This window comes from Lepisosteus platostomus, chromosome 8 (assembly GCF_059453375.1).
Source record: "Lepisosteus platostomus isolate fLepPlt1 chromosome 8, fLepPlt1.hap1, whole genome shotgun sequence".
Classification (NCBI taxonomy): Eukaryota; Metazoa; Chordata; class Actinopteri; order Semionotiformes; family Lepisosteidae; genus Lepisosteus; species Lepisosteus platostomus.
Genome location: NC_142618.1, coordinates 11333734 through 11360338, shown reverse-complemented (window position 1 = coordinate 11360338; position 26605 = coordinate 11333734). Strand labels below are relative to the sequence as shown.

The following is a 26605-nucleotide window of genomic DNA, read 5'->3' as shown; positions in this document are numbered from 1 at the left end:
ACTATTAACTCTTGCATTGGCATCTCTGTATTGGCCACTAGTGAGAAATAAGATTAATTTGAAAATCTTCTTGCTTGCGTATTAAGTACTAGACAGAATGGCACCAGAGTACTTTTCAGAATTGTCTGGTTATCAACCTCTGCATGCTTTTAGGTCAAATGATCATGGCCTTTTCTGTGTTCTTTACAGGCTTAGAAGGAAAGGACAAGTGGCTTGTTTTGTTTGGTCTCTACAGTTATACAGTAAATACAAATTTAATTTAAAAAAATGTTGGACATTTGTGTGTCTGCACAAGCTAAAAACAGGTAGAGAATCCAAAATGTACTACATAGGAAGTGGAGCTGCTAATGAATACAGTAGTTGCCGGTATTGTGTGCTTAAAGGTGATATGCAGTATATACTGTATATTTCAGTATACATTTCTTGGTTAGAAAGAATTGGCATTGATGAGTGCATTTCAAACCACAATGAAAGTAAAATGTACACGTGTCAAACCTTTCAATTTACGTAATAAAATAGGCAAAATTTCCAGGTCTGCATGGCACCATATTGCTATCATTATCTGCAATTCAGAACGAGGTGAGGTGAATTGGCCCTATTACTGTACATTGTAAACAGGCAGGCCTGTGAATACATCAGTTTTAATCTAATAGAAGTATTGCTCTCGACTTCACAACTCTGCATGCAGATCACGTTGGAACATTTCTGCACCTTTACTTATTCGCTCATACATAGTATTACATTAGTCATTATGGTAACTAGTGAGCAGGAAGGGCTGGTTTAAGTCACAATTCTCACAAACTCAAACTCTCGCTCTCCACTGTGGTGAGACCAGCGGTTTGGGCACCACGGCAGCCAAGCTTTTCACAATGTTCATGATTTTGTGCTTAATTCAGAATTTGTCAAATTTTGTGATACCGTCAAATCATGTATTTTGTTACCGAGATTTAACAACCGGTCTGAGAAGATGGGGCTACAGTTCCTCTTTTAATCTGTATCTTTTGAGAATGTATTCATTTTGTGGAGTCATGTGAATAAAATCTGGATATTAATGTTTCTCTGGCTATAATCCATCCGTAGTTTTCCTGTGTGCAAGAAGATCTCCCTTGTTCTGATCAATCACATGTGTTGAAACACACCCATTTCTAAAAAAGATCTCAATATCTTCCATCAGGTTTTTATCCATACAAAATAGCATGAGAGGACACCTAACAAGCAAAAGTATTACCACACAGATTTTGTTAACCTCTTCGCTTCTTTCAGTACCACTGACATCTATATACATTGACTTGAATTTCCATCATGTGTGCATTCAGACATTTGTTCTAAGCACATTTAGTCATTTCAAATTGTGGTTAATGAAAGCAACATTTCATGCTCCTTATTTTAAATAAGATGCCTCTGATCATTTAAGAACCTTTTGTAAATGAGACCATTAGAATACCATTAGCAAGGTTTCAAGCCTCTTGTCAATGATGAAGACAAACAGGATGTGTTCCCATTTATTAGTGTGTGGGTGTAGATCCTATCTGAGACATCACATAGCTCTGTTATTTCCCCATTTTCTGTAAACACTGTCACTTAAACATGTAGTAATTAAATCAATCAATAAGAGAATTATATATTTAAATAAGAGAAATGGATGCAGCAGTGTTTACTAAGTTCGTAGTTGGGTGAGGCGAGACATAGCGTTCCACAGAAGCACTACAAAACTAAACATCATTGGTTGGAATTCCAATCATATGACAGCTGGGTATTAAAACCTATGTACTGGAGAATTTCATTTGTCTATTATTCATTTCCTCAACTAATGGTAAATGAGGCCATTTTCAGTTTGCATTTTCAGTCATGGTGCATTCCCTTTCACTTGTTTATTAAGGCCTTTGAAATGCTAAAAATGTGCAACTCAGTGTTTTACATGGTGTTGCAGTTATTGGCTTGGGAGCTCAGTTGCACACTGCTGTCAGATCAAATGCTGTTATTTCAGTGAATAAAACAATATATATTTTCTGTCTTTTGCAGTTGTTGTATATCATACAACACTGTTCTCCAGTGACTTCTACAAGATCAGGCAGCCACCACAGGTTGCTCTCTGTGTGTATGGTGACCATGGAGACACAGGAGAGAGGCCTCTTCTCTGGCCTTTGCACACACAGGACCAGAAAGATGGCACAAAGGTACATCGCAGTGGTGAAAAATGGTACCACTGGTCACGTCATGTTGCAGAATCCAGCTACTGCACCTTTAATGAAAACATACATTTTATATTTTAGCATTCATGGTCTGCTTATGTTCACATACAGTATGTGATAAGCAGAGTGTTTTCTTCCCCCCACCCGAACGCATGCCTGTCAGCTTTGGTTGGCTTCTCGACATTGTTCGCCTGGGTTTTATCCTCATAAGAAATACAGTGCAGCTCACCATCTCAATACTTATCCCTGAGTGGCTTTTGTGGGTCTGTCTTTTACAGTGAGTTCTGGTTACGTGAATGCAAGGATCTTTGTTTCATTTTGTGTACCTGCAATACATTGCCAACTAATCTTTCATGTGTTGCTGTATCTAACTATTTCAGAAAACAAATCTTTCAAATTCGTAGCTGAAAGAGAGGAAATTATCTAAGTAAATATTTCACAGTTTTCCTGTCAATTGAATCCATAATGTCTTGCCAGGGACATTATACAGAAGGTGCTTTCCCTACACCTTGGGTACCAGCTCTGAGACATATGCTAAGAACATGGAGTTTCATGAACATGGCACATACTGTAGCAAGTGGAAAGCCACAGACAACAAAGAAAAAAACAACAGAAAAGTGAACATTATGATGAATGAATGAAAAAAAAAACAAGTCTTAGAGGGTGTAACTAATGGGTACCACAGGGGTCTATACTAGGGCCCCTGCTCTTTGTAATTCATATCAATTATTACATATTAGTACAATTAGTAAACTAGTCAAGATTCCAGATGCTAGAAAATAGGAAGATCTGCATATACTATAGAGGCAGAAAATGTAATTCAAACACAAGAACTGTACATAAAATTCAAGACCATTAAAGTAAATTCAAGAAGAAATATTTATGACTTAATTTGTTAATTGTTTTAGACCAAGAAGATTCTAGACAACAGTGGTCAATTCTTTACAAAAAGGATTATGGAAGAAGCTACCCAACCATGTTATTGAGAACAATAGCCAGGCTGGATTAGATCTGTGGATTTCTTCTAATTAACAAGGCGGCTAGATGGGCAGAATGGCCTCCTCTTATTTGTAACCTTTCTTATTTTAAATTACAATGCAATTGGAGGAGTAAGAATGAAAAGTTGCGAAAAGCCACTTATAGTTTAACCATATAAATTCTAGTCCAAAAACTGAATTTGTATAAAATACTTTCATTGAAAAGTGGATTACCATTGTATTCTTCTGCTTTTTTTCTTTCTTTGCACATTGCTGTACTGCCTTTGTACAGTATTTCCATTGCGTAAGAACACATACAGTACTATTTGCTTTCCAGAATAGTCAATCAGTAGAAAGATAAGTATTTGAAGAGCAATTCTTATGCTCAGTTCATATTTTTGTATTTCAATTCATTTTTTTAAGGCGTCTACTTTTGAAATTGAAGCTGTGGAACTGGGTGACTTGAGCAAGATTGTGCTAACTGTGAGCAGTAAAATGAGTAAGTATTTACATTTATGTTAGTTCAAAAATATCTTATAAATCTGATTAGCAGAAACCAAAAAGATAGTGTATACTGTAGGTTGCCTCTCAAAACAAAATCAAAATAATACACTTCCTATAAAAGGAAAAGTAGCCTATCACAATTCTTCTGCTTTATTATAATATTATACTTAGATTAATGCAGATATGTGTAGCTGTCATCAATTACTACTGTAAGTATCCTCGAAATATTAAGCACATCTTTTATTGTTAAGAAAAAAGTCTAAAAGCATATGAGTGAATGTCTGCTTATTTTATTGGACATTTTGTAAGCCTCCACTTTATGTATTACTGATTGTGCCCTGACATGTAATCTAAAGGTAGGACATCTATATTTCATGTATAAGCTTGCAGTGGGTGAAAATGCTGACTGGTTATTGAAAGAAACCTATTTGCTCTTTAAGTAAAGTGAATTTTGAGAGTACTGCTCAAAGACTGCAATCTCTCCATTGTACATTGCTAAGATACCGTGCAACTACAACGTGAAAGTGAAATTTTACATTTCAATATGTTATTTTAATAATGCATCATTTTTACATAATGTTTTTATAATGTCCGTTTCCAAAATCCATAATGTAGGAAACATTTGAGAATGTGACCATGAACATTTTCACACCACAAAGTATGTGTATTGTAAAGGTTATTCCATGCTGACCTTTACAAACCTTTACTTGTTCCTTTGCAGCCAATGCATGCTGACACAGCTACTTACTTGAACTATGTGTATTGTAATCAGTTTAACACCACACTAAATAAATTATTTCACTAAACTGTATATTAAAAGCATAGGTACAGTAATATAAAATTAAACATCTGATAGCAGTTATCAAATTACAATTTAATTAGAACCATTAAGCTTCCTTTAGTGGCTAATGGCTGCATGTTTTTTCTAGGTGTTTCAGTACATGTAGATGAAATACACCTAAGGGATAAAGCGGACAAAGAAAAACTCTATGTATTTAATGTGAATGAGTAAGTATCTTTAATGATCTTGTGGTGGACCTAATTTAGTTTGTGTCCATAGACAGGCTGCAGTCATAAAGAGACTATTTAATACAATGATGGTAAGCTTATTGTATTAAATGCAATTTAATACAGGACACTACAATTTCAATTCTATTTCATGCTTTATTGCCGTGTCAACAAAGTTGCTCTAGTGCAAGACTGCTAGTGGCCCAGATAAAAATCAAAACACAACAAGTACAGTATGTTGTACAGTATGATACTTACACATACTGTACAACATATTGAGCTGCCTTAATGGCCTCTAGATAGGTACGGTTTTGGAACTGAACTAAATGTTCCAAAGAGAGAAGTTTAAAAAAAGAGCTGGAGAGATGGAAGGGGTCTGTGGACCCTACCAAGAACAGAACAAATGTGTTCATATCACTTAGGCAGACATCAAGACAAACACCACCAATGCCTGTAATATTTGTGTAAACAGGCACTTGGATCTACCCCAAAACCAGGAAACACCAAAAATAAAATGAAATTACTGAAAACGACAGAATGATTGATGAGAGTAATCACAAATGCAAGATGCAAGGTTTTCTACGTGTAGCAAAGCAAATCCCATCTCACGCAGTGGAAGCTGGTTCACCAACAAACAAACACAGAGGTTCGACAGAGAACTAGTGACACGAAAAACAGGTGGTGGACCAAGGCAGTGGCAATTCAACAGAAATAAAAGAAATAAATGATATCTGTGGTTCCTTTACTGCCACAAAGACTGGCTTTTAGACCCACATACTTATGGGCCAGTCCCCTTGCAACTTAAGAAAGGAGGAAAACTGCTAGGAAAGTGAGGCCATACTGTAACTGCCCTTTGGAAGGGCTACAGAATCACAATAGCCATGTGCCCAATAACATTGCAAGTGCTTCGTATTTCCCTATTCTTGTTTCCTTTCTGATAACAATCATTGCAATTCACACTGTCAGAGTATGCTCCCTTTGATCACAAATATTTAAAGACTCAGTGTCTTAATGATACATGTATGACATTTTTGCTAATATTGTGTGAGATTACACAGATTAAGGGACGTGTCTCCAGTGCATGTTTCCGACAAAATTATGTCTGACCTGTTTGCTTTTGGAGATATTGCTAATCCTTCCGTGTCGACTAAAATGTCATGGAAATTGCTTATCTTCACAACAGGTGGAATCTACAGTATTTAAGAGTATTTGGCAAGTTCTCAAAACAATTTGGGGATCAATATACGAAGAACAATTATTTCTGGAAGTTGGGACAACACTTAAATTACACAAAAGGATATATATTTTGTTAGTTCTAGTACTGCAGCTTTGATTTATTTCCTTTTAGAAACAAAAGCAAAAATATTGTACTTTATTTTTTATTTTTAGGCTTATACAAGAAAATATTTAAAGGTTATTTTCTGGGCTCACCGAAAGTGGTTTGAGCTTCTTATTTTTGTGTGTTTATATTTTGTTCATGGTGAGAGACATGATAATAAAAAGGTTCCTATGTAAAAAGTAAGGCTTATGTTATATTTCACAATGCTATGCTGTTTAAGCAATAATGTTGCACATTGTTTCTAGTAGATACGGTATCGGTTCAATTTTAATGTGATGTTTTCACCTTTATTGAGTTCAGTTCCTATTGGCACTTTTGGCTTTTAGGAAAGATTGAGCCAAATAATACTGTTAAGCACTTAATTTAAAAATAAAATGTTCAGATAAGTTAAAGTAATTGGAAAATCTTAATCTTAATCTTAATGGTTTTCTAAGGCAGGCGCCTAGTGGGTCTCTCCTGTGTATGTATCTTCCCAAGTCATCTTCACTTCTTCATGGTCATTTTTGTCTACTTTTTGTTGTTAAACTGCTTTTAAAGAGCTTTCTGTTAAACATGTACAGTAGGTGAAAGGGCAAAGGTAGGAATTTTCATTAAAAAAAGATCCCAAGAAATGTGTCACATAACCATTGTAGCATGGCAGTAAATGAAAAACTAGCTCATATGAAATATTAAGAAGGTCCAATAAACGTAAAATACAAGTATGTCTGTTATATATTACAGTACTTTATTTACTGAAGTGCGTTTTTGTTTTTCTCTTCTACCATTTTAGAGAATTTAATGTTGGCCCTGATCAAGAAACAACTGTGAAGGAAATTAAGCTTTCCAGTGTCACGAGCAAGGGACAGAGAAAAGTCACACCTTTTAAGGAAAGAGTAAATAGTCATGGAGATGACAAAGACGATGAGGCTGAATTCTTAGTCATTACCTTCACAGGAGATGTGGCAGGAGCAGGCACAAATGCACGCGTTCACATTGTTCTCTTTGGTAACCAAGGTTCCTCAGAGTCAATTCCTCTCTCGGCAACTGAGGAGAAATGGGATCCCTTTGAAAAAGGCCAGGTGAAGTCATTGAAATTCTAGTAATGTTGTCGGGCAACACACAGTATAACTGTCATTTAAAATGGAGGTCTTTCAAGATCAGTGGTGACACGAGAAATGTGAGTTAAAATAGGGTTGGAGCATAAAGCATGGTGGAAAGTCCTCTTTGATTGTAGATTGTATTGTAAGTAAATATCTTTCAAGAATTGTTTTGCTTTTCAAAATGCACTCCAGAGTGACAGTATACAAGGCTGATTACTTATATTTTTAAGAACTAGATTAAGGAGACCTGCAACTGAGGAAAATAAAATATACTTTGTTGCCTTAAATGAATAATGACTAAAATACCAGTCTCTGTGGTGCTCACAATGAAGATGCCACACAATACATTAAAGAGTTCAAGACAAACCCCAGGTTCTGGTAATCTCCTGTTCTATGTGGCTTTATTAGATGGTACCACCTTCCTCATGCTCTTGGACAGGTTGTTGTCTTTCAAGTGTACTCAGTCCAGCTTATGTCCTTAAATCTTCTTGTCTCTTGCTGAGAAGGAATACTTCTTTCAGGTTGTCTGAATCTCCAGAAGGTAATTTAGTCTTTTTCATAGGTTGACACATTCAAAGTTAAAACAAGATCAGTTGGAACGTTGCACAAAATTGAGATTGGTCATGATGGAAGAGGACTTGGTAAGTGTTCCATTACATTTGCTTAAACAGTTCTTTATTCATTTTCTCATACAATACCTCATGGCAAACCTTGGCTCTCACATTCCATACCAACACAATGATAGAATTTTGGCTTAATATGTTAATCATTCATTCACTTTAAACAACCTATGTTGCAGTTATATTTAAATGACCTTAATGTACCTCTTGCAGTATTATGTAGACAGTAAAGCTACACTATATAAATCATTAATCAACACTATATTGTGACAACAGAAAAAACCCCAGAGGTAGCTATTCAGTAAATGTAATAAGCCTTTGATTATTGCATCATTCTTAGCAGTGGATCTGCCCTTTGGCACCAGACAGCAGATGTGGAACAACCCAGAAGCTCCAGCTTTCTGGTTTTTATATCATCAGCTGTCCAATTGTTTTTGTTGAAATTGTCAGGTGACAGGGGGTGGCAGGACATTTCCATTTCCTTTCTGGGATGTAGAACCTCCATATTTTCTCCATCCACCATTCTCTTGAACTAGAACAGCTTAATTCTGATATAATGGTGCACCTACAGTTGTGTGAGGTACAAAAGACGATGGGCCACTCTTTTAGGATTTTAATTAAATAAAAAGTTTTTTTACATTATCCCAGGGAAAGTTTATTTCCTAATGAAAAATATTTGGATTTAATATAATAGAGGGCTAAACACTCTTAACAATTATTTTTTTACCCATTATATGTAGAAGACACATACTGTAATTAGTAATCTGTCTTAGACACTCTATACTCTGATATTTGCATTTGCTTACTCATCTTCCTCACAGGACACCTGGCTCTAATATTCAGGAATGAACAGAGTGTACAAAATTAAATGCTGTACCTTTTCTGTTCTGTATATAACTACAATGATATGGTGCCCACATCCTGCATCTTTACCTGTGGTTATCAAAAAGGCTTTTTTTTTCTTTATTTAGTATATGTTGACCTAGGTAGAGGTTACAGTATAAGTCTGTCATAGCTTATTATAAAAAAGCAAATGCTAACCAGGGTTTTTATATTGATATTTATAAATATTGATATATTGATCAAATATATTCTTATACTGGCACTAAATAATACTAACATAAAATAATTTGTAAAAATGTAAAAAAAAATGTATATTACAGTGCATTCATATTTTATAAGGAAAGCAAAATATTTTCCCTTCTTGTGCTAGCAAAAAAATGGTCTTCTCAATAACCTCAGTAATCTTTTCACCTTAACAACATCAAAAAACCCTATACTCATAAGAGATGTGTACCCAATACATACAATTTCAGTTCTCAGAGTACTTAGGCTGTGAAGGAATCATATCACAAGTGCAACACAGCAGAAACGGATTCAAGTGTGCTTCGTATTCCCAGTGGTGAGAACTACTGTAAGTACAGGGGAGGGAATGGAGGTGGGATACAGGCCAGCTGGAGAAAGGTTTTGTGAGGAGAAACCTTTGTAGAACATAGACTTTTTCATACATAGAATTCCTTCTTGTCTCATGTTTATTATTTAGTGAATGCATTTAAAATATTTCAGTTTGACTGTATCTCCCTCCCCAGAAGGAAACAATTGCTTTGCTGAACATATCTGAGCTAGAATGATATGACCAGCAGCCCTATAAAGAAATAATGCACGTGTTATACAATGCTGACCCTTGTTTAATATTTACGGTCTAACTGAGATGTCCTCTTCTGCTGACAGAAAGCGGGTGGTTTCTGGAAAAAGTAGAGATCGTACATCCACAATCAAATCTAAAGTTGGTTTTTCCATGTAATAGGTAGGAAAGTTTTTTAAAAATCTATATATATTCTACTATTTAGATTTGAAAAGCTGTATTTTACATTATCCTGCCTTAGTTTCTTGATATGCACCCTAGGATTGTGTTCTGAGTAGATACTGTAATTTTGACTATTTTAAATCATTTTAAAAACATTAAGTTTATGTCATTGTTTTCTCATAATTACTTTTATAAAACCATATTTGTGGGAAGTCACATATACATAATTGTATGTTTTGCAATTTTAAAACCATACAAAACCACAATGTGTCAACAGAAATCTGTGGCAGACCTTACCCTGATCAAGGGCAGTGCTAAGGGTCTACTCTCACAAAAACTCAAATTGGCAAGAAAACGTGAAGTCCAGCAGGCTTTGTTGTAAACCTATTTCAGACAAAACTACAGAAAACCAGCTCTCAGAAATCATCCAACCACCACTATCAGTGTGCATGTCCTATAAATAACAAGGAACAGCTCAATGGTATCAAAATATGATCATGTGAAAGTCTAATTGTTTTACAAATAAGTCAATAACCCCTAGTGTGGCTATTTACAAGTAATAAGAGACATATGCCGTCCTCTAGTGGCAGATTTCCTGTAATTGCAGTCTCTTCTTAAACCAACCTGCCACAAGAGTAATCTTGGAATAAATACTAAAGCAGAAATATTTGATGGAAAAATAAGATGAAAGCTATAAACATATGAAACAATATTGATTTTTTTTTAGCTTAAAATGAGAACATTTTGTAATAACAAAGACCACAGAATGTTCAGAATGTTCTGTTTTGCTAAAAGTAACACCTGGAAGAGGTAATGAATTAAATGGATTGAGGCTGTGTTGCTGATCTTCAGACAGGACTTACAGTAAAGACAGGCAGTTGATAAAGGAATAAAATAATTCAGTATTATACAATACCCTCAGAAAGATGATATTGGTGAAGGGTTTGATTTTCATTAATGTACTAACCCTCAACATGCAGTTTGGATCTAAAGCTAAAATAATACATTATCATATGTTTAAATCCTTGCTGAAAAGTAATAAAACTTTTCGGAAGATTTATTTTGGTAGGCAAGAGAGACGAAATATCAGGTGAACTGTAGGTAAGACAGAACACATGTGAAGATGGAAAAGTAGATGAAGAATTGCAGGGGTGGTGTTGAAGCCTGATATCTGTAAATGAATGGCGAATTCAGAAAAGGTTCATCTATGGTTGAATGCTAGTGCAATGTTAAATGTTAAACTTAAACCAAGCGTAAGGATCATTTGGGCTTCTGGTATCTTTCTGGTACAGGAGTCTTTGAATCCCTGTGAAAGGATGCACACAGAAAGGGCAATGCAATCAGGTTAAGGAGAAGTAATTAATTGGCAACAAGTAATTTGTTGCCAGTGTAAGCAGAGCACTTTCTGCAACAAAGGCAATAAATTAAATTGCTGGACAAGCATGATGCCCTGTGGGTGATCTTAAAATGGTCAAAGGAGCCAAGTATAGAGTATACAATGTGAGTTGTTGGACAAATTGGCTTTTGTTGCTTCAAAGGGGCCCTCCACATATACTGGAGAAACAGGAAGAACACCTTCAACTAGACTATGCCTTTCACCCTTTTTGTGCTTTTTCTATCTTTTCCGTAGACACCTAACTAATGATCCACAGATTAAATGTTGTTTTTCTTCTTACTTTTCAGCATAACCACTACTCATTCCTTTGCTCCTCATACACTGATATAGGTCTACATCTCCTACCTCTGCCTCTATGTCTGTGAATATCTTACAAGGAACACTTTTGTGGGCTATTGTGCATTTCAAGAGCAAGTAGTCAAAATTAACTGTGGGAATGAATGTTGAGTAGCTTGCACCATTTCACAATGCTTAAAACAACAGTTTCACTGGTCAAAGTTAGCAACATCATGCCAATGAGCTCTAATAAATGCAAAATAGCTGTCTGTGCCTGTTAACTTTGAAGTTAGCACAGTAAGATGTCTGTTTAGACAGCTCTGTTTTCAGCTTTGTGAAATGGTGAAAGCTAATTAAGGGGGAACTGCAACGCTATTTTTTTATTTCTGGCTTAGAAAGAATCGGCGCTGATGAGTGTATTTCGAATCTCGATGAAAGTAAAATGTACAGTACACAGTAACATTTCATTGTAAAACCTTCAATCTACATCTGAAAATGACAATATTTCCAGGTATGTGCAGTGCAATATTCTAGGATTCAGAACGAGGCAACAAAACATCTGGTGACGTGTGCGGTCGTATTACATTGTAAACAAGCAGGCTTGTGAATACCTCTCTTTTAATCCAATAGAAATATTGCTCTTGACTTCAAGACAGTTATGCCAACAAATTCTACTTGTTAACCCTGCATGCAGATCACGTTGGAACATTTCTGTGGTGAAATGTCAGCTGCACAACCTGTATGCATTTGCTCATACAACACATTAGTCATTACAGTGACTAGTGAGCAGGAAGGGAGGCATCATGTTACAATTCGTGGGAACTCTCACTCTCATACGTGGCGAGACCAGTGGTTTGCGACAACATGGGGACCATATGGTACTTTCACAAAGTTCACGATTTTGTGCTTAACTCAAAATTTGTCCGTTTTTTCTATATCATCAATTAATTTATTTTGTTATCGACATTTAATAGCCAGTCTGAGAAATTGGGACTGCAGTTCCCCTTTAACATTTACTCCAATATCTCTATGGACACATACTGTACTGTATATACAGTATGTGTGTATCATAGGTATAATATATCTATAAAACAAGTAAAGAATGTGATAGATTTTGTTGACATTACATCTACATCTACTGGTAATACTCTGTTTTACAGGTGGCTTTCAGCAAATGAAGGTGACAGGACAACCACAGTACAGCTCCACTGTGAAGGTTTTTAACTTTTTAAATATAACAAGAAAAAATAAGTGTGGCTAATAGACAGCATGAAAATGGTATGTTACAGGACATTCTTTTACATTTTTAAACTGAAACCATTAATGATAATTGAAAACACAAAACTCAGAACATGAAGAAACTATTTACTACAGAAATGATACAGTTTGCAATATGGACTTTGAGTTGAATCATTATTATTTTTTAAATAAAATAATCTCCTCTGTATGTCTAATTTTCTCACAGAAATTTCAATATTTATTATTAAATTAAAAATCTCATAAAATATCATCATCACAACTAAAGACATATTCCTTTATCTTACAAATTACATTTGAAAATTAAGTTGTTCGAACTTATCACAAATTTAGCTAAAGAAGGAAAAGCTTGACAGGCTATTTTCCACAGAGATGTTATTAACAGTTACAATCTAAAGGTGGTAAAAATGTGATATTGTATAAGTTCAGAACTTAAAAGTGCCAAATATTTGTGCAATATTAAATAGAAATGAATATAATCAATCATTGTGTGATTCCATACAATACAGTGAAAACTAGTACAATGATTTTGTCTTATTGGAAGGTGTCTTATTGTAATAGCAACCCATGCTTCATGAATAAAACTATTTGAATAATTCAATTCATATGTGTTAATACACTTTTATAATATTAATTTAAATGAAAATATGGGCAGTGCACAAGTGGAAAACGTGATATTCAGTGGTCTAATTGTTCTAAGCTTTTTTTAAATAAAGGAACCACAAAAGTAGTATAAACTGTAAGTAACAAGTGTATCCTTACATTCCCAATGGAGTTCTCCACACTGCATATTGATTGAAGGCTTTGATAAAGTTCCTTCTAAAATATTAATTCTCAAATTTCAAGTAGTAGGCATTAAAGAAAATACATTTTAATGGATAGACACCAGTAAAGGCAAAGGGTTATGTTTTACAGTGGGGTCATGTACTTAACAAAGTATTAGTATTACACTAGCCCTAATTATATAATTTTATCAATGATCTAGATTCTGATATAATGGGAAAACTGGTTGGGTTTACAAGAAACAGCAATATCAGAAGACTAGCAAACACTACAGCAGCTCTAAAGGAAATTCAAGAGAAAGACTGAAAACAAGACTGGGCAAACATCTGGCCAATGGCATTAGTTCAGAGTTTTACACAAAAACACAAACTATAGATACAACACGAGAAACACTTGAGGATCTTGAAGAAGCTACCCATGAATATGATGTTTATTCTTTGTTTTCTAGACAAGGTGGGAAATCAATAAAGCTCAAAGAGAATATAAGGATATGAGGATTTGAAATTATTTAAGGAAATTCAGATATGGTATAGGGGTACTACCATAAAACTACACAATGTGATAATAAGATCTAATTTAGTTTCTATATGGTTTGTTCAATTTAGATAATGCTACAGAAAAAAGAGATTGCGTAAATTTACAGGTGTAGACTGATGGGTTAAAATATCTTAATCTTTGTAAGGGGACCTGATTCAAGAATTGAAAAAGCACCCTATGACAAGTCAACACAATGGACTTTTTCAAAATCAGCAGTGAATTTTTTTTCATTTTAGAAATATGGCCTGAATGCGATCTCTATCTATGTCAGATGCCGAGTGCTTGAGTCATGCATTTATAACATCAAGGCTTGATTTCTTCTTTTACACTAGATTCTGCTAGCATATTCCTACTCTCATATCTCTTAATTGGTTGCCTATAAAGTCACGTATTGAACATAAGATCTTGTTACTGACTTATAAAGCTCTGAATAATCTGGCCCCATCATCCATTTCTGAACTCCTTCATGTATACATTTTGTCACGTAAGCAAAATTATCGTACTAGTTCAGACTGACTTTGAAAACAAGATTTAAAACTTATTTTTATTCCAATAAAATGCTGGAAACCATCTGAGTCACTTATTCCAAGCTTCTGCTTAAACAGCAAGTGAAGCAAATGCCAAAGCAACCTTGAATGTGACCTTCAATGTCAGAACACTTCCATAAGTAAAGTCTTATGTGATGATCCTTTTTGATTTCCAGCACAATATGAAGTACTGAACTGTACAGTATGTGTCCACAGGTAAATAAAATTAATATTATCACATTGCCTCTGTCTTGTCTTTTCTGGGTTTATTGACTACAATGACAATCAAAACTGCAGTTAAGTTGACCTTTTTTCCAAATGATGTCTTATAATAGTAAGAATGTCTTCTATATTCTGTTGAAACTGGCTCAGTACCACTTACTGTAAGTATCATGTGGAAGACCTTAAGATTTTAAGATGTATTGCCATAGCTCAGTGAATCTTTAATAACTGTTGTTACTATAGTAATACATTTCTTCTTCTATTTTTATATTTCTTAAAATATATTTTTTGTATGTTTCAGGCAAAAACAAACTTTGCAATGCAGTATACTGTATTTCATTGTGCAACATCAAGTATATCCCTTTTAACAATTCAGACTTCTGAAAAAGTAAACAATTCCTTCTTATACAAGTATGTGGTTCATTTGAACTTTTACATTAACATTACAGTATACAAAATACATGATACAAATGCTACTAATTAAACTTGAGGGTTTCCCCCAAAACGTCTTTTGTGAAACAAGCACAAAATGAAAAGTGTATCATGAACCAGAGGACACGTGAAATCTATGTGGCTTCCTTTAAGACGCAGCTGGATTACCTCCTTGAAACAATTAGTTACTAAATACCAGTCTTAATTACTGTGTCTGTGCATGTGTGGAACAGGTCAGATGTTCTTGATTTTAACCGTTCTTAATTCACTGCGATATCTACGACAGGGCGTAATCAAGACAACTTTCTCGAAGGCTCAAAATTAAAACACAATAATATAGTCTCAAGGCACATTTAAACACGTAAACACTTTTAAAAAATAAAATGAAATTCCTCGCCACTGGCCACCCTCTATATCTAGTTCAGCATCTGATCGGAACTGAGGGTGATGGTTTCAGTCTTTGCCGACAGCAGAAGACCTCTAATTGCAAATGGATGTACAGTATATTAATTTACATTATATAGGTTAGTGTACAGTTTCTGCTACTCCATAACTACTGAATAGTATTCTGTGAACAGCAGCTCGTGTTAGAATGGCTAGATACTGTAAATATTGCTGTGTTATAGGCAAAACATGATAACTTAATTGCCTGGTATTATTTTGACTGCTTCACCTTAAGACAAACCAGCTAGGTTTCGGCAGTGGCAGCCGCGTCAATGACTCCTCTGCATTAGCATCGGTGTAAAACTAGTCTGAGAACTGTTAAATGTGAAACCAGATACATATTGATTTCCGAATTTTTTAAAAATAATTCCCATTTTTAATTTGATAATGATCTCGATCCTACCAATTGTAATACAATTACTTCCTTTAATGGATGTTAATTATGATGTTCTGATAGATTTTGGATTATTTGCTAAAAGGGCGTGTCTCGAAAAAAAAAGTCAATTAAAACAATTATTTGCTTTAGTCATTATTGTATTTTTTAATCTATATGATCGACAGACTCCGGATTTTTTTTTCATTAAAAAGACGGTGTCGAAATGAAAGCGTTGTAGCCTTCGCTGCAGCCATAGATAATAAGGAAAACTGCGATAAGTGCCCGTAGAAGAGTTGCAAAGCAATGATGTCATAGTCTAAATGTGTGCCATGGGAGAGCATATGGTTCGTACCCGCTGCCGAAAGGAAGTGTTGCTTTGTTATGAACAGGAGGCGCTGCAGCTGGCGGAAGAGGAGGTCGCCCAGCCCAGTTTCTGCTCACTGGTACACAGAATCAGAAAGAGAAAGGAGGAGGAGGAGGAGAGAAAGGAAGGAGAAGGAAAAAGACGGTATCAGTTAGATAAAGGGAGGGCTACTATAATGGCCGCTAAGTCGGATGGGGTGTTGAAAATGAAGAAAAGCGACGTTGCGTTCACCCCTCTGCAAAATTCCGACCATTCGGGATCCGTGCAGGGGCTCGCCCCAGGATCACAGCCGGACTCGGGAGCAGGAGAAGGGGACTTTGTGAATGGGGAGTCTCGCTGCTGCGGCTCCTCTTCGATGTGTCTCCGCCTGGGCAGGGAGCAGCAGAACTACTCGGTGTGGGACTGCCTCTGGATCCTCGCTGCCGTGACCGTCTATTTCGCCGATGTGGGCACAGACGTGTGGCTGTCGGTCGATTATTACCTCCGCCGCGATTACTGGTGGTTCGGGCTTACTTTGTTTTTTGTGGTGCTCGGTTCGTTTTCGGTGCAGGTGTTCAGCTTTAGGTGGTTCGTCCATGATTTCAGCACCGAGGACAGCGCTGCCGCTGCAAGTGCTGCCAGTTGCACGCACATGGATGGGAAGCTCATGAGCGGCTCTGCCTCGCACGCAGACGTGGATGCCCGCCCTTCCACACCTCAAAGACAGGCTTCCACGGCCAGCAAGAGCAACACCACAACTAACAGCAGCAACAGCAGCACCGCAACCCGGACTAGCAAGAAAAGGTCGGCGTCCTGCTCTTTCTGCATCTGTCTGTTGCAGTCCGTCATCCACATCCTGCAGCTGGGTCAGATTTGGAGGTAAGCCGCTGTTAGGGGGTTAAATTAAAGAGGATCCCGAATTTATGCAAGTGCATAGTCGGTTAAAGCGTTCAGTTTCGTGTCGTGCTGGTACACTGTGGTGATATGCTGATAGTACTAACGAGCATTAAACTCTCATCCCACAAAATGTGGAAGTGGAGACAGAGGTGTGTATACAATATTTCCTAACCAGAACTCAGTCTTAACTGTGGTCCGTAGTCTTAGAAGATATCGGCGTGTTCATGTTTCCAATTTATGGGACGACGTCAGAACAAAACTGCTTTGTGTATCAGTTATTCTCAAATCCTTAAACGGATGATTTCGGGAAGATTACATTTTATGACCACTGAAGCAAACAGACACCTTTACAAATGATGTCAGGTTTGTTTGCTGGTTTTCCAGTAGTCTTTTCTAGATGTACTGCATGTGTGTGTGGTTAGGACATGAGCAGTTTTATTTTCTCGTAGACATTCAAGCTAATGTGAAGAATGTCTTGATGCTTCCTCTTTACATGTGTATGTGTGTGTAAAAATAATACTACGTATCGGATCGCTTGGGGGAAATGCTTTGCAATGGAATGAATAGTTGACCATTGCAACTTGGTATGGGGAGAGTTTAAGATAGGGATTAAAACGGTGTCAAAAGGACAGGCCTCCATCCCTTGCTGTACATTTCCAATACCTTAGGCTGTAGCAATACATTTAAAATAATTCTAACTTATGTAAAGTAGTGAGGATGATTACACATTTGGAGCACATGATCACATGATCTGCTAGGCTGTCCCTGAATTTATTTATTAAGATATTTGCATGAATGTTTATAAGACTCAATTTTTAAAAGTGTTTTTAAGATACACTGTACAGCTCAAGCACATGTACTGCATTTAATTATTACTACAAAATCACAGTGGATCAGAGTTGGAGCTTGTAGTGCCAAACCCCCTATAGCCATTAAAACCATAAATGTTTTTTAAACCCTTAAATGTGATTAGGTAAATTTACCAAACATTTTCAAGTGTAAGAAAAAAGATATCACAAAATGCATATTTTTTTTATTTTTACTGCACATTTTGATATGAAGTTATGAATACACCAATTGATTTACAAAACACTGTTTATTCCTGAGTTTATATTTCAACACATAGAATAAGGTCTCATGCCACTCTCTTACTGTAGATTCACATCACATTTAGGCTCAACTACTGCTATGAAGGTACAGATTGTTTGATTAAGTGTACATACAGTATATATATAAAAAGAAAATGAGGTTATTTTGTAGGCTTACAATACCAGCGAGGACTGAAATGGCGAAGTGATTGAAAAAAGTCATGGGTTTGCTGAGATTGACTTACCTGGAACAAAGTTTAGGATTGTTGAATGTAAAGAACTGGAAATAAATGGAACATTTCACGTCAGTTTTACAAAGTCGGGCTACCAGTGCTCTTGGCATTTGAATTGGACATCTGCAATGGAGACGTTCCTCGTTGATAATGCACAAAAACATCTTTATCAATCTGTAGTATTGAATGGCTCAAGGTCAACAAACATGCCTATTTGTTAAGTATTAATAAAAATGAAGAAATCATTTCATCTTTATTTGACCAGAGGAAAAGTTGACTTTGGTATAGTACTTGCAATATGTGCCACATCATGTCTATGAGCAGCTAAGAATTGTATTACATGATGTTTTTAGTAGAACTTTATGGTTACTGAAAGGTGTAAATTTCCAGCTGTTGCACATTTCTTCAATGTCACTGTGGTGTGATTAATCTTTACGCTGAGAGTGCCTTTAGGTGTTAGTTTTAATCGTGAAGTAGATTTTTCATAATGTTGGTGCTTCACTGATGAAGAGCAATTCTTATATTCTGATTTCTTCTATCCCTGGAGCATCGCAGTATAATGGCCAGCATTGGAGACCATATACAGTGGAAAACAGATAGTGCATTTAGTAGCAAAGATTGTCCTACTAAGAATATAACACCATTTTCTATTTCTTAAAAACTACAGTATGTGGAATTTTTCTTAGGCTTCCTTTATTAATGTCATACAAATTGTTTACTGTTGGGTATATTCCTAAAGTGTGCTGGTACAGTATATAGTGTAAAACCAGAAAATATTGTCTTATGGCAATTATTTGTCAGCTGAAGCCCAAGGCATACATACATATGCTTTCACAGATTTTATCTCCAAGGACTGTACTCCTCCCTTAAGTTTACATTGCGATTGCTGTAGGTGATTTGCTTGAAAAGCTACATTTTAGAATAGTATTGACAGCACAAAGCTCAGTTAAGAGATACATAATAAGTCTGTACCATATTATTTTGTGCTGTAGCCTCTGTGATTATCTCACCTTGAAGGAATATCTTGTCAGGTCTCTGAGCCTAACAACAACAGCTTTTTGTGGCAAGTGTTTGTTCAGGTGATCTTGACTAAAAAATGAGTTGCTATGGTAAGTTTTCTTGATAGTTTCCCAGAATCTTTATTTGATGCTGAGCTCAAAATAGCCAAGCGTAACGTAAGAGGAGCTTGTGCAGAAGAAAACATTTTTTCATCTGAGGTAATTATTGTTTCCATATTTTTACTAATATGTACTCATGTCTAGTGATCTATTACTCAATATATCAGTACAATGTGAAATGTGCACACAGTAAGTAAATCTAAGACAACACATTTTTATTCATTTTAACAATGTTCTATGAGGAAAGCTCCAAATTGTTTTTTTTAAATGCTTATTCAACTAGAAAAAATGATTAATGCATATTTAAAACTGAGACCTATAAACATACTATTTTCTATTTTAAACTGTAACAGAAGCAAGTTGGGTTTATATTTGAAAGTGCATAGACAGCAGGATCTATGGTATGAAACCCAGTCTGCTCCAAAACTATTGGTCTTCTTAAATTCTACGGAGGATAGACTAGCATTCTTTGATTTACAAGAAGAACTGGACATTATCTTAATTTTCAGATTTGTATTTTCCAAGACAGAACACACTCAATTATTTACGGTATAAATAAAGTCAACACGTTTTTGTCTTTATAGCAATACATATAGCAATAAACAAATCTTGTGATGTGAGACAATTATCCCAGCACATTTAAATTGATTTCTTGTTTTCAGTAGCTGCTAATCTTTGCGGGAAAGGACACTGAAGGTAACCAGTGTTGAGTTTTTCCACAGTTAAGGATGGTACCTTTGAAGAGGCTGGTATTGTTTGCTGAGCTGCTCTTTCGCCTACTGGATTGTGATTTGGCCTTGTGGAGATCAGTCGGTTTAAGCTTCATACTGCTGGGCTCAGTAATGTGGAGTAAGGTCATAAGGTGTATACTGGTTTCCCTACCTACTGTAGATGGTGTAGAGAGAGGTCATTCATTTTCTTCTTTACTTACATGAAAGTTTCAAATAATTAAGTCAATTTAAAATTGTTTTTTTTTCTTAGTTTATAACAAAGACAGGAAAACATGTATTTAGATGTGGTGAAATACCTGAAGGGATTTTGATATTGATATTACCAGGAGGTACTGTATGTACATTTTTGAGGTATTGTGTTGTTGCACCCTTAAACAGCATTGAATTCACATGTAATGAACAGCAAATGGCATAGCACATTTTGTGTCAGGATGATACAGATTAGGTATTCTTCAGTTTTCACTTTTTTAACTCAATATTGTTGTGCTGTGCGTGGAATGTTTTTTAATTTGTTGAAAACACAGAAACAGAAAAATGGCAAATGCTTAACAGTGTACAAATGCACATTTATCAAGATTATTTTTTTTTGTGTGTGCATGTCATATCTTTGGATGCTAATAATAAGATAACAGGACTCTGCTTCCCAAAAGACTAGGCTAGATTATTTCTCCAATGTGCTGAAAAATACTAGTTTGTCTGGGGAAATTACACAAAGTCGATGTACTGTATAAAAATAGCCATGTACTAGTGAAGTTAATCAAATCCAGTCGCAAGAGAAAGGTCCAGAGAAACGCATCACAGCAAGTTGAGTAACTTTCAGTGGCTTTCAATTTTATTTATGTAGTCCGGTGAACATGGTTTTATAATGACAATTTTCAAAAACTGAAGGCAATATCAAAGGAAACAGTATAACAGAACAAGATAACACTCCCTCCAACATTGGTGACAACCCAGTGTATTGGTGTTTTATGAGAAAGTTCTCTTTTCTGATTTGAAGGGGAAAGGGGGAAGTTGAGCTACTGTATCTAGTTTGGTTCCTGCAAGAAATAATCCTCAGAGCTTTTATCCATCTTGGTTGATACAGTATGTAGACTATATATTCCACTTGGATGATGTAATGAATGATGGGCACTTGTTTTACAATTTATTCTGCAAAATTGATGGAGGTTTTTTGTATTACATATAATGTATAAATAGGTACTGCATTCTGTATACTGTAGTTTTATACTCTACTGATAAAGCTAATAATTGATTAAATGTTTGTAAAAATGAATTCCATTCTTTGTGTAAAGCATGGTTAAATGTCTGGAGTGCCTTTTTGATATTTTGCTATTTGCACGCTGACCAGAGGCTTCCAAGTTTACACATCTTGACCTGTTTGTGGGGCCGTAAAGTAGTTTCATTTTTCAGCAGCATTCATTTTTACCGTAACTGTTTTGTAACAGTTCAGACACTTCTGTGCCTGAGCACTGAATTGTATTTACTGTATCATATGTGCAGGAAATGGTCTCTTTCAAACACTTAACCTTTTATTTAGTACAAAAAACTTAAGTGTGGTTTGTTTTTGCAGTTGAGCATCTCACACCTACTCGGGTAATGTTAGTGAAATGTATGACCTTTGTTTGTTTTTTTCTAGCAAAGTTTTATGAATTAATTCCTTGCATTTATGTAGCATTGTGAGCCAAAAGGATCCCAAAGTGTCTTATAAACAGTATAGGAGAGGACCTGCTTTGTCCACCACTGTCCATCAGCGTCTACCTGGGTGACATATGGTAGCCATTTAGGTGCAAAAGTGGGAAACTATATACATTTCCGTTTGAATCACAATTTCAGTCAAGCCGATGAAAGTGTTTCAGGGGAATTTAGACAGGGGACCTGAGATCTTTAATGCCGAAGTAGTGTGGACTTCAGTTTAACTTCTCATCAGAAGGACAGCACCTCCTGCAGCACTTTGTCTCCTGTCACCACACATCGTGCTGTGGGATTGTTTCTTGGGAATTCCTGTCAATAGGAAAGAGTGCCACCTACTGGTGCTCCAATGCCAGTTACATTCACAGCCTGTTTTTTCTTCAGCGTTCTCCCATCCCACTACCGACCTGGCCAGCCTTTGCTTGGCTTCTTAGATCTTATGAGCTTGGGCTTCTGGGTGGTGAAGCTGCTGTCAGTAATGATGTAGGCCATGTAAATCTTAACATCGTTGTCAATCCTGATGTTAGCCATGATGTCAAATCTTAATGTAACTCGAGCTTTGATTCTCCTGTTGCAATTAACTTCTCTAGAGCATGAGGGCTTGAAACATTGATAATATTTGACAAAATCAATTCTGTAAATGAAAGTAACTGTAAATTTCTTTCTGCTTAAAATACCATCTTTAATACAGTAGGTGGCTTGCTCAATATTAATGTGGCCCCAGCTGTCAATCCATCCAATTTTTAATTGCTTTATCCAGTACATGGTCACTGATAGAAAGCAACAGGCACAAGGCAGGACATACCATGTATGGGAAAGGATTCATCATAGGGTACACACAGATCCAAACATACACACACTCACACTAGTCTTTGCCCTGTTAGAGGAAACTGTAGCACCCAGTCTGCAAACCCATGCAAACATGGAGGAACATACAAGCTCCACACAGACAGTACCCCAGGTCTGGAGTTTAACCAAGAGCCCCTGTGCTGTGAGGCAGCAATGCTAACCACTGCCCCTGATGAAAGGATTGTTATTGTTGTTGTATAGCCTTTTATAAAAAATGAATGCTCTAGACAGGGAACACAAATAATAATTTCAATTATTTTCAGAGGAAGAAACTGTTGTATTGCTTCTTGCTGTAGTTAGGCTTATTTTATAAATCACACCAGTGCAAACAATCATTAGAAAGAAAAGAGATGACTCCAATTTTTTATGGTAAGCTCAATGTTGAATACATTTTTAATAACTTTGCTTTGATTGCTTGTCCCTAAAGCGTACAGAAAATGAAATGGATAATAAAACTACTTTATGTAAAGATTAATTTGCTCTTAAATATCTTTTAAAAGGGCTTGATTATAAAAGTCAAATATACCCCCTTTCAATAACTCTTTCTTTTCAGCTCTGTGTATATTTAGTGCTCTTGCATTGCCAGGATTTCTTGCACAATGTTCAATCAAGAAATGGAAAGAGCAGACCCCATCACCTGCTCTCTGTTACTAGATTTTGTTCTTTGAACAAAACAGCAGTATTAATTCACAGTTCCTCGTGTTCTTTAGGCCATCAGCACAAGTGTTCCATAAACTGCACATACTGGAACAAGTCAGAAAATTATATAGATATAATGTATAATTTGAAAATAATAGAATAGAATTTGATATAATAGATATAATTTGAAGTATGAAATTATATAGATATATTTGTTACAAGGTCTTTTTAGAATAAATCTCTTTCCTGATATTTGTCTTCCTTGTTTATGAAAAGAACAACCTGATTAAGATTGTGAAAAATAGTTATTTCTCATTTGTTTCCATGTGGCGAATGACCTTATTCTGTTTGCTATTCTGCGGTGTGCAGCAAAGATATACTGGGAGACTCAATGACAAGCAAGTTGATCACTCTTCCCTACTAACAAACCCCAGCACAAACACAGGTGAAAAACCACACAAGGCACTTAAGCCACAATACAATTTATGATACAGTTATAAAACGCCTACAGACAGCACAATTATTTACAATCAATAGAGCCACATTAAGCTCTTATGTAAATAGCTAGTCCAAAATGTCAAGACTCATAAAGACCTGTGCTGTCACTGTGGCCTTAACACTAGCTTCAAATTACATATTTCAAAGTAAGTATAAAGTTCACACACGTTTTTATAGTTTCATATTCATTCTTCAGCTTGCACCTTGCATTCCTATGTGAATGCGTTCTGGAAAAGTTAATATTTTAAGCAGCAGGGGGACTTGATTTGTTTCTGCCTTTGCTGACAAGGCAGAAGCCTGTGAGCTAGCTTGTATAGTGCTCTCCTGTTAACAATGTACAGAAATCATTTTTGGTTTTAAATCAAATCTGTAATACTGTCAGTTGTCACTGTTATTTCCACCAGTCTGGGTGAGCCAGTGTAAAATTGGGAATATTATATCAGTTGAACATGGTTTTGTTCACTTTAAGAATATCTTTCCAATTCTGTTCTTTGTCAGTGTTCCAAAGGTTCTGGTGCCAACTAATAGCTTAAAGTAGGAATCATCAGAGTGTTTACAATATGATATCCTATTTCTCATCAAAGATTGCATACCCTGTGTCTGACTCCATTTTAGGAAAGCAGATGATAGTGACTACAGTACATTGTAAAATCTTCAATGCAATACAATTCACACTTAAAAGGAATAAATCATTTTTCTTAATCTGAAAGTCTGTTAAAGTAACAAGTAATAGGTTTATTCCATGCTGAAAAAAAAAGAAGAAAGAAAACACAACGTTTTGGCCGTGAAGCCTTCTTCAGGTGTGAGAAAGAAAGGGCAGTAACCAAAGGTAAAGTAGCGGGAGAACAAAGGCTGGGAGAGAGGAGGAGCGAGAGGCGGGAGCAGGGGACAGAAAGAGAGGCCAATCAAGAGGTGTGAAGTCAGAATAGGTGTAGAGAGGTGTGAAATGAAACCTCCAATGAATGGAGAAAATTTAGAGGAAAAGTAGTCTGTCGTTGAGAGAAGGGGGAAGCTGTGAAACTCCACGGCCGAAACGTTGTTTTCCAGCAGCCATATCACTCTGCAACTCACAACTGGCCACCCACTGAAGCTAAGCAGGGGTGAGCCTAGTCAGTACCTGGATGGGAGACCACCTGGGAAAAACCAAGATGGAAGACATGTTAGTGGGGCCAGCAGGAGGTGCTCACCCTGCGGTCCATGGGGGTCCTAATGCCCCAGTATAGTGATGGGGACACTATAGCGTAAACAGGCGCCGTCCTTCGGATGAGATGAAAAACCGAGGTCCTGACTCTCTGTGGTCATTAAAAATCCCATGGTGTTTTTCGAAAAGAGTAGGGGTGTTACCCCGGTGTCTTGGCCAAATTTCCCATTGGCTTTTACCAGTCATGGCCTCCTAATAATCCCCATCTATGAATTGGCTTCATTACTCTGCTCTCCTCCCCACTGAGAGATGGTGTGCAGTGAGTGTTCTGGCGCACCATGGCTGCCGTTGCATCATCCAGGTGGGGCTGCACATTGATGGTGGAACGGAGTCCCCATTACCTGTAAAGCACTTTGAGTGGACTGTCCAGAAAAGCACTATATAAGTGTAAGCAATTATTATTACTTGTTCCTTTGCAGCCTACGCATGCTGATACAGCTACCCACCTGAACTACTAATGTCTGTTAAAGTAGTTGGTTTTCTTTAAAATAAAAGACCCACTATGTTTAACTAGTTTGTACTTGTCCCGTTGAATGTAAAAACATACACAGATCCACTTAATAACATTTAGGCTGATATAAATTCCAAAATGAAATTTTGTATTTATCACTTTCTTTTACTAGACACGTTTCGTCTGTGAATGTGCACTTTCTCTCTGAAGCTCAAATATATCGCTTAGGGTTATTGATTGTCTTGGTGCCCATTACAGCTGTCATTGTCTTTATTTTTCTGATGCTGTCTTGTAGAAATAAATAAAAAGGTCAAGGCTTGACTTATGCAAAAAAAAAAAGCTTTTTCCTTCTCTAATTGAAAAAAAATTGATGATGGATGGAGTTACCTTGATTCTGTTGTATTTGATTCCATTGTACTGTCTCCTGGAGAACTATTGCATCAGACAAACAGTCCCTTAAGAAAACTTTACCACAGCAAATACACAGATCTGAATGTCTCATTGGACCATGTGTGGGAGTGACGTGGCTTTATTTAAGATGCCAGTTACAGCACTACTTAGGAACAGAAAAGTGTTTTGATAGTAATCTTTAAGAAAAATAAATGATATTTTTCGTATAATTTGAATTATATAGTAAAGTGCAGTTTTATAAAATAGAAGTATATTGTTACAAATACAACAGCCTGTATGCTGTCTCTTCTGTCCTTGCCCAAGCTGTGCTCAAATGGACACCGTCTGTTTTATGAAATCATTACCTTTACAGGTTTAACAACCCCTTTTCAGTGAGCCCTCGGTGGCCACTTTATGGTTATGTCTGAATTTTATTCATCTTTTTCGGTTTGTGTGCCTTCTTTGAGATCAGTATTTCATTGGCACATTAGTGCTCATCTAGTTGTGAAACTGAAACATTTTGCCCGCGTAATTTCAAAATGGCTGTCCTTATCATAAAATTTCATTGCTTGTCTTCAGACTACTCGTATGAGTGTTTGGTAATTAGTGTTAGAGGAATATGCTTCCTTCAAAGGAAGTACTGTCCCACCTAGCCATTCTAAGTCAATCTAATGGACTTTTTTAGAATCAACAGTGAAACAC

The 26605-nt window shown here is 36.3% G+C and overlaps 2 protein-coding genes across 7 annotated transcripts in view; both read left to right on the top strand.

Annotated features, from left to right (window-relative positions):
* Positions 1–13056, top strand: part of LOC148655663 (lipoxygenase homology domain-containing protein 1-like) — a 113867-nt gene extending 100811 nt beyond the window's left edge. For 5 of the 6 annotated variants that reach the window (XM_088642432.1, XM_088642428.1, XM_088642431.1 and 2 more), the window contains exons 53-59: positions 2023–2177; positions 3593–3668; positions 4603–4681; positions 6790–7078; positions 7662–7740; positions 9451–9526; positions 12359–13056. In XM_088642432.1, the coding sequence (XP_088498558.1) occupies positions 2023–2177; positions 3593–3668; positions 4603–4681; positions 6790–7078; positions 7662–7740; positions 9451–9526; positions 12359–12422 (818 nt within the window). In that variant the 3' untranslated portion in view covers positions 12423–13056. The remainder of the gene's footprint in view (positions 1–2022; positions 2178–3592; positions 3669–4602; positions 4682–6789; positions 7079–7661; positions 7741–9450; positions 9527–12358) is intronic. The other variant, XM_088642433.1, reaches the window with a different exon arrangement.
* A 2939-nt stretch (positions 13057–15995) lies between these two features.
* The window catches only part of xkr4 (XK related 4), a 120781-nt gene continuing 110171 nt past the window's right edge, over positions 15996–26605 (top strand). The window contains exon 1 of the mRNA XM_088642437.1: positions 15996–16998. Within this exon, the coding sequence (XP_088498563.1) occupies positions 16097–16998 (902 nt within the window). The 5' untranslated portion in view covers positions 15996–16096. The remainder of the gene's footprint in view (positions 16999–26605) is intronic.